At 33.4% G+C, this 9706-nt stretch overlaps 1 protein-coding gene across 1 annotated transcript; it reads right to left on the bottom strand.

Moving 5' to 3' along the window:
- Window positions 1-699: 699 nt before the first annotated feature.
- Window positions 700-9053, bottom strand: LOC139902761 (putative phospholipid-transporting ATPase 9). The gene is made up of 11 exons (XM_071885362.1): window positions 8423-9053; window positions 6438-7771; window positions 5963-6073; window positions 5443-5719; window positions 5228-5316; window positions 4915-5023; window positions 4604-4807; window positions 2542-2667; window positions 2294-2392; window positions 2010-2201; window positions 700-1477 (listed from the first exon to the last, which is right to left on the bottom strand). The coding sequence occupies exons 1-11, from the start codon at window positions 8807-8809 to the stop codon at window positions 848-850; spliced, it is 3558 nt and encodes a 1185-aa protein (XP_071741463.1). The 5' UTR covers window positions 8810-9053; the 3' UTR covers window positions 700-847.
- Window positions 9054-9706: the final 653 nt, after the last annotated feature.

Consider the following 9706-nt stretch of genomic DNA (forward strand, 5'->3'; position numbering starts at 1 on the left):
GGAGATCCCACTATTCAACTTGAGGGGAAGTGTTAGAATACAAGAAGTTAAGAGTCAAATTACCATATTAGGTAATTTGACTTTGGGATTAGAAAACAAGTTTCATCCTTTCCCTTTAGAGACTTTCACAAGCTGTCAAACCAAGTCCAGCCATGAAGACAACAAAACGGATACATATCTGCACATTTCCATTTACATAAAGGTGGTTCCAAAAGTGTTTATGGAGCCTAACCTTTTTAGGAAATAGCTGTTAGACCATTTGATGTATTTAAACATGTTCATATGCATTGTAAACAGAGTGAATCAGTTTTAAAACAACTGAGATATAAGCAATCAATTCAAAATGTAGTCCTCAAAGTTTATAGTCTTCTTTTAGTTCATAATCAATTCAATGATAATGAATTCAGTTTACTTTCAATTAATATTTCCGTGTATCAATTGTTAACATACCTCACCTCAGGCTTCCATACACATAGTACTTTTGTATGAATCCAATATCTTCGGGTTCCCAATCTTTGATGCCGTTAAACTAAGACCGTCTTCCGTATATCCAACAAGAGGGACAATGGGACATCATGCGGTTTTACCCAAATAGGAACCTTGGTTAAAACCTCTATAGTTAGCGACACACTCGGTGACCACTTGTTTAGCATAATAAGAATAGTTCAATGCATAGTGAGGCCACTCTTTTACCAATAAATAAATAAATAATCACATGCACCATCTGCGTAATTTTTTTTTTTTTTTTTTTGAAAAAGATACAAAAATCTATATTCATCTTTTCTAGTATCTGTATATAATTACAAAAGGAATTTACAGAAGACTTTGTACAAGTGTCTTACAAAATCTAAAGATGTCGATCCAAATTATACAAATTATTATCTCTAGCTACTGAACGAGCCGTTAACCCCACTGTGGTTGGCCTTATAGACCGTTGTCGCACCATGTTATAATACTCAGGGTCATCGGTTTGACCCTCATGTCTTAGCCATTGAACCATCCCATGGTAACCAGGAAAGAACCTCATTTGAATCGCCTTAAAACTAAAATACGGAGTCAAAGAAGCAATCACCACAAAAAGTGTTACAAGCCAATAAGTAGGTGCAGGCGCGAGTGTTTCTACAAACACTTTATATGCAGTAGTTGAAATGGAGGATGGGAGTGCACCGTATACTATGAGGAACGCGTACCATAGGATTATACCTCCCCAGATGAAAATGTGTTGTATTAAGGTAAAGTAACTAACGGCTAGTGCCATTTGGCAGTTAACAACCCATACTACACATGTGTACAGTGTGGCCCCCACGATCTCCATACCGGCAGTCTTTCCGTTTTTACCGTAAGAATCGGGGTTTAAGGCTTTAATGCAGAGGAAAAAGATGATCATGCCACTGAATAATCCGTTTAACATCCAGCTGAATATGCGACGCCATCTGAATAGCGTGTTTTGTACACCTTCTTGGTATAGCAAAGGGAACTGTCATAAGATATAATAAAAATGATCAGAATTTGAATTATAAATGATTGTAGAATAGGCGGGTCGGTGAGATTGTAGTTTTTTGGGTATGGATTAACACGGGTCAATTCGGGTCAACCAAATTTATTTATTTTGTTAAAAAAAATTATGTACATAAATAATTGGGCATTGATATATCCACCGTTATTTCTTATAGATCCACCGTAACTGTGCATTAACAGGTTGTACAGTATAACATGTTCAAAAATTTTTATGGTGGATGCATCACCACCCTAAATAATTAGTGTCAAATAAGATGAACATTATTATGTTATTTTAGTGATCTAGTTTTTGAATAAAAAGATTTTCGCACTAAAAATAAAATATGGTTAATTTTTTACCCGTTTAACACATTTGACATGTTTTCTTCTTAGCTGAGGGTTTCTTTTGTTACTTTTTTGAGATCAACTTAAACAGAATTGACCCATTGATAATTAAACGGGTCAAGTTGCTACTACTAGTTTATGTGTACAGATACGAAACTGAGACATACCTTGAGACAAAACCGAGCAGATACATCTTGGTCAAAGACTCCCAATGCAATTACGGGTAGGGATGTGAAAAAGACATTGTAAAGCGACAGAAACCAATCGTTATAAGCAGGTTGCCCAGAGAATGATGCGTAAGCCTCGTATAAGAAAACTGTGGTCCCAAATACTATGTTTTTATAGAAAAAGTAGGATATCTGCAAATATTAAACAATAACCATTAAATATACCATAATTCGGGAAGGAAGGTTTTATAAGCAATTTTTCTAAAAAAAAATTCAATTTTTACCATTGAAGAGATTCTTCTATAAGACCAATGTCCGTGTACTAATAACAAGCGTTCCAAAAATCGAAACTGAGCAATGGCAATATCGCTTGACATAACCGCCTTTTAATAAACACAATAGAATATTTGTAAGAAAAGGTGATTATATAGTGAAATTAAATAATGTAGAGAACCGAGAGAACCAAAGACTAAATAACTGATGAATTAACGACTAACGGAAAAGGACTAAAAACATGTTTTTTCAAAAGTACCTGCATTCCCTCAACGCCACTGATTCCGATTCCAATGTCAGCTTCTTGAATCATTCCTACATCGTTTGCTCCGTCACCAATCGCTAAAGTAGTCTTTCCGGTTCCCTCTTTAACAAGTCTTGTAACCTGCAACACGTCAATGTTCAGTTTTATTTAATTTGTATAACATGTCTAGTAAAAAAACCCGATTACTCCTCTTTTTTAGAACAGACCGATCCAATTATCTATAATCAGTGTCGGTCAACATCAGTTAATGGGTTAAAATTGGATTTGTTGGTCAAAGTTAAAAATGATCGGCATTTAATCCAGAAAATGCAGAGCCGGCCCAATGGGGGTACAAGGTGCACATATGTACAGGCCCAAAAGTTTTTGGGGCCCAAATTTTCTGTACAAACAAATTTTTTTTCTATTAATATGTATAACACTTTAGAGGGTACAGAGAATTTAAGCCATGGACTACAGGCACACTTTTCTTTTTATAGATTACTCCTCTTTTTTAGAACAGACCGATCCAATTATCTATAATCAGTGTCGGTCAACATCAGTTAATGGGTTAAAATTGGATTTGTTGGTCAAAGTTAAAAATGATCAGCATTTAATCCAGAAAATGCAGAGCCGGCCCAGTGGGAGTACAAGATGCACATATGTACAGGGCCCAAAAGTTTTTGGGGCCCAAATTTTCTGTACAAACAAATTTTTTTTCTATTAATATGTATAACACTTTAGAGGGTCTCAGAACAGACCGATCCAATTATCTATAATCAGTGTCGGTCAACATCAGTTAATGGGTTAAAATTGAATTTGTTGGTCAAAGTTAAAAATGATCGGCATTTAATCCAGAAAATGCAGAGCCGGCCCAATAGGGGTACAAGATGGACATACGTACAGGGCCCAAAAGTTTTTGGGGCCCAAATTTTCTATACAAACAAATTTTTTTTCTATTACTATTAGTATGTATTTCTATTTTTATTAATATGTATAACACTTTAGAGGGTCTCAGAACATCCAATTATCTATAATCAGTGTCGGTCAACATCAGTTAATGGGTTAAAATTGGATTTGTTGGCGGTACAAGATGGGTTAAAATTTTCTATACAAACAAAATTTTTTTCTATTACTATTAGTATGTATTTCTATTTTTAGAAATATGTATAACACTTTAGAGGGTCTCAGAACATCCAATTATCTATAATCAGTGTCGGTCAACATCAGTTAATGGGTTAAAAATTATCTATAATCAGTGTCGGTCAACATCAGTTAATGGGTTAAAATTGGATTTGTTGGCGGTACAAGATGGGTTAAAATTTAGAGGGTCTCAGAACATCCAATTATCTATAATCAGTGTCGGTCAACATCAGTTAATGGGTTAAAAATTATCTATAATCAGTGTCGGTCAACATCAGTTAATGGGTTAAAATTGGATTTGTTGGCGGTACAAGATGGGTTAAAATTTTCTATACAAACAAAATTTTTTTCTATTACTATTAGTATGTATTTCTATTTTTAGAAATATGTATAACACTTTAATGGGTTAAAATTGGAGTTAATGGGTTAAAATTAAATTTGAGAATTTAAGCCATGACTACAGGCACAATTTTCTTTTTATGGATTATTAGCCAATCTTGTATTTATAGGGTGCATTTGTTTACTTGACAACCGATGTGGGATATAATATACATAAAAAGCATCAGCTCATGCTGATATGTTGAGAAAGGTAACAAATGGCCCATATATTTACTTTTACTACGGAGTATATCTTATATTTAAGACCCCTTCTATTAATATACAGAGAAGTGTATACTCCGTATATATATTAAAACTGAAGTTAGATCAGTTAAGCCTCAAGCTTTTATATTAAAATTTAAGACCCCTTCTGGCAGAATTCTACAGGTATTGAACAAATGGACGATTATGTTTATGTTTTTAGACAATTATGTTAAAGTTTATGTTTTTAGACAATGTTAGAGTTTTTGAGCAAATAAACGATTATGTTAAATGAACTATCAACATTTTATGTAGTTTTAAAACATTAGGAATAGATTCAGAGTTAAAAAAGACTAACCAGTGCCTTTTGTTTTGGTGATGAACGACAACATATAACAGAAGCGCAACCAACTGCAAGTCCTAAAAACTCATTTTTTACGTCGTCGTTTAAAGCATACGCTAAAGATTTTCCATCGATGATTAAAGCATACGCCTCTGACTTTGCAGCATCAATTTGAGCCTTTCCGGCCAATATCTGCTTCTGGACACTGTTTTTTGACACCTAAAAACAAAAAATCATTCTTTTTTTAACTCAAGAAATCTTGAAATTAGCATCCTCAGCAAAAAAAAAAAAAAAAAAAAAAAAAAAAAAAAAAAAATCTCGCTCACTTTGGCAATGACATTTTTGTTCCCGGTTTTTTCAGCTGCTATAATTTCGGGCGATTCTAAGGTTATTACTATTTGTTTCATTCCTTGTCTAAGCAGACTACATGCAAACCTGCAAAAATATATAATATATAAATTAAGATCAAGTTTTACTTTAAAAGTCAACACGAGTCATCTTTTTACTTTGCAGATGTCAAGAATTTCTTGTTCCTTGTAGGAATTTTCCATAACCATCTTTGTTTGAATCTGAATATGGAAATACACAGTTTGACTCCTTAAAGTCAACAAATGAAACACAAGAGTAACAAAACCTTACCCTATATTAATGGCCGTTTCCATTTTATCACCCGTCAAAACCCATATCTTAATTCCAGCTTGAGCAAGTTTGTCAATGGTCTCTGGGACCTACAAAATTTAGAGACAAAGCTTTGAGTATAGCATAGGTAGTTGAAGCAATTTCGACCCATTTTATTGTGAATGGGTCTGTTGGGGTTAACATATTATCTCAAACGGGTCGGATAATGGACTCACCCCTTTTTGAAGTTTATCCTCTACGGCAGTTGCACCGAGAAGTATCAAATCTTTCTCGATTTCATCTGTTACTTCACTAATCATATCATCTCGTTGTGCACTTATTGAGTTCTTGGCTTCTGTAAATTTCTCATTAAATTCTGTATATTCTTTGTCATTAAGTTCACGATAAGCAAGTATTAATGTCCTTAATCCTGCATCAGCATATTCATGCACATGGTCTCTCGTTCTCTCTTCAAATTGTCGCCCATTTTTGGAAAGTCGTTCATACATAACGCTGAGAAAACCAAAAACAATAACAAATTAACTTTAGGAATTAGACTAAAAATGGATTTTTTGATCATTTGATCTATTAAATGTTGAATAAATAAATGACAAGAACTTGTCAAACAATTAAATAACTTATCATCTAATTGTTACAAGTTTAACCAATAACCAAACACTCAAACACTGTATTCTACAATCCATTTTAGTACAACTTATCATCTTTTCTAATTAATTAATATCACATAATCGTTACCTGTCAGCACCTTTACAAAGTAAAAGTAGCTTTCCTTCATCGTCTCTTACTATAACGGACATTCTCTTTCGTGTACTGTTAAACTCTAAAACATTTAAAAGCTCGTACGACCTGCACAAAAAAAGAGAGAACAGAACATAGGTTCAACATTCTGAATGAACTATATGAATGATGTAAAATCAATGTACTAACCTAACAACCCAATAAATTAAAGAAAAAAATTGTTGAAATAATCATCTTGGATACAGTTTAAGGAAGATATGAAAGGAAATGGATGTGCTTATTAAAAGAGTATTTCAACTGTGAATGATCATCACATATTGCTGAACGGTTCAGCAATATCTGTCATGTCATTCAGATGTCACAAACAAACGCTGAACGATTAAGCATTCAGCGCTGAACAATTCAATGAAGAGGCGATCAACGCACCACTACTAATTGTTACCGGAAGAAAAGAAATAAAAAAAGATTATACCTTACTATATTTTGCTTAGATTTAGGATCAAACTCCATAAAAGAAACACTCGTGTGTGTCCTCTTATAAAATTCAAAACCGAGTTCTCTGGCTGCAATAACAAAAGCTGCCTCATCAGGTGACTCAGCTTCATATGTCACCTTCCCCGTCTCCTCGTTCACATCCGGTATGGCGGTATGACAAATCGCCAATAAACGAAAAAACTTTTGAATCACGTCTGAATGTGGCTCGTTAACCCATCTCCCATTTACAATCCTTTCGTCTTCAAAGTTATATCCTTTGACGGTCAAATGAGAATAAGCATCGTTGTCATTTTGATCAAAATGATCCTGACCGTTCATTCGTTTAGCCATAGCTCTCTCAACTTCCGTTACACGACGTCCGTAAGCCGTTCCTGCTGCTGAAAACTTAATGAATTCCATTGAATTACAAGTCAACGTCCCCGTTTTGTCTGACAAGATGGTATCGATTTGACCGAGTTCTTCGGTCAAATTCGAAGTTCTTGCGTGTGCTGGCTTGTCTGATTCCTCATCGTACATATGAACATCGTTGTTTATGAAAATTGTTTGCAACACTTTCACAACTTCTATTGAGACGTATAGAGATATAGGGATCAAGTAATTATAAAGCATAACTGCTGTTAAAAAGTGATATATAGCAGCCATTGGAGCCCGTTTAGGATCGAAGAAGATTTTAGATTGGTTGGGTCGTAAATACCACCTTTTCATTATATCCCCATCCAGATCATCATTTGTAACAATCCCGAAATATATTGATCCTAATAATGCCATTAGAAACAACACAAAGAACAAGAAATAGATGATGTTATCCATTCGTCGCTCGATTCTACTTCTTTTTGAAGGCGGGTCGGTTGAGTTTTGAATGACTTTTGTGTCGTGACCCGTGAAGATTACGGTACCATAGACGTAATCAGTATTTCGAAGCTTTGAATCTCTTAAAAGAAGTTGTTGAGGAGAAAGTGCAAACCGTTGTTCTTGAAACTGCATTGTTCCAACAAAAGTATACAAACTAGCATTTGGATCTTCACATCTAATTGTAGCTCTAAAGTTATCAAATTTTGAATCTTCATTCAATGAAGAAGTTATATCCAATGCTTGCTTTAATTTTAAATTTGTTTCACCGTCTAAATTCATTGTTTCAACGTAACAAATTGCGTCATCATAGCTAGACGAAAGCAACAAAAGGTCTGCAGGGAAGAATTCATCCTTTTCTACCTTGACTGTATCACCTACTCTTAACTTTTTCCATTCTCTAGTTTCAAAAATCCCGCCACCACGGTGCACTTTGACTTTTCGGTTATTTACCTCATGATCCTGAAAAAATGTTCGAAATTTAGAAGTTATAAAAGCTTGAGTGCTTATAAGATCAACCATGGTTGCAAGAGGAAACAAAGATTCAAACTTGTTATCTAATCAAGTATATATCAATAAATTTCAAGAAAACAAGAATCCTACACAACCATCAACATTTAAAAATCCAAAATTAGATCTTAGAATGTGGCATAATAAGTCTATAAGCGTGTTGGAAACCCAGGTATACCAAAAAAAGAAATACAATATCTGTTGAAACTAATCTTAACACCAAATCAGTCTTAACAAACTTTTGCATTAAATTAAATATGGATTTTGCTAATTGACAACCATATTTAACGTTAAATATGGATTTTGTTGTCGTTAACGTGCATAATTATATTGTACATAGTGGATGAGATAGAGTTTTTGACGGAGGTTAAGCAAATGTTGAATGAATTTATGCGCGTTAATGACAGTCTTAAGAACTCTCTTAGAAAAATACAATATGGATATTAAATATTAGCTGATGTTATACTATTTAACCACATGCACTAGTATAACCTATGTTAAGGTCTTCAAAATGTACAAACAATAAACTATATTGTAAAATAAAAATATCAAACAAATTAACTAAGATGAAATAACAATAATTATTTGAAAGTAAAAACAAACCTGTTGTTGTCTTTGCCAATCTTCAATTCCTTCTTTAACCATAGTAGCACCAATAACAATAATAAGAGGAAGGATAGCACTAACAGCCGAATAAGGAGCTAATGGTGTAAAAGCGAGAATCCCAGTAACAAGAAAATAGAAATTAGCCACTCTTCTAAATTGCTCAAATAATGATTTTGGTAAAAATGTTACTGGTGTATACTTAGTTAATCTAACATAATTATCAGCATAATTTTGTATTGTACCCTCTAATCCACCATTTTCATTACAATAAACCACCCTTGAAAACCCTGGCCCACCAATTTGTGAATGATCTTCTTCAAAACCACTTCTCCTTATTGAGTACATCTTGCTTAACTGCATCTCTTTTCTCCTCTGTTTCCCCATTTTAAATGAAACTTAATTCACTAAACTTGTTTTTTATGAGAACCCAGATCAAGAATCACTCAAAAACAGCTAAAGATTGGTGCTTTATTGATGGCGTATTGACACCCAGTAATTATATGAGAATTGAACTAAAACCCAGAAAGAATAGTTAAAGTTTTAGGATGATGAAGAACCCAGCTGTGTAAACCTTTGAAGTTTCTGAAAAATTAAAATTTGTGATATTTGTGTAATAAAAAATAAAAGAATGAAATGTTTTTGTATTTGTAAACTAAAATATCAAAGTAGAAATATATATGGGTGTGAGAAAAACAAGATAGCAAAAATATGAGGTGAATGGGCACTTTTTGACTTTTCTCACAGACTAGAAGGTTTGACTGAAGACTTTCATTGACTTCAAAATATGGCTTTGATTACGCGCATTATTCTGTTTTGGAAGCTTCCATTTCAGCCATCAACGAATAGTATATACTTTTGCAGTTCTGCTAAATATTTTAAGTGGGTTTGGGTAAGAGTTGTCATTAACGTTAACACATGAATAATTATATTATACGGTTTATACATAACTATTGAAATTGACTTTTTGATAGCGGTTATGCAAATGTACAATGCATGTATGCACATTAACGACAATTATAAGCAATAGCGATTTTAGGATCAGAGTTCAATGGGGTCTCGAATTTTTTTTTTAGTACTTATATATATATATATATATATATATATATATATATATATATATATATATATATATATATATATATATATATATATAGGCATAATCAATGGGGAAGTAACCAATTGGGGGAAGCGGGGGAAGCAAAAAAAAAAAAATTTCGTTTTTTTTTTAATTTTTTTTTTCCGGCATCAAGATCACACGAAAATATGAACATTTAGAAGAGA

The sequence above is a fragment of the Rutidosis leptorrhynchoides genome, chromosome 3 (assembly GCF_046630445.1).
Source record: "Rutidosis leptorrhynchoides isolate AG116_Rl617_1_P2 chromosome 3, CSIRO_AGI_Rlap_v1, whole genome shotgun sequence".
Classification (NCBI taxonomy): Eukaryota; Viridiplantae; Streptophyta; class Magnoliopsida; order Asterales; family Asteraceae; genus Rutidosis; species Rutidosis leptorrhynchoides.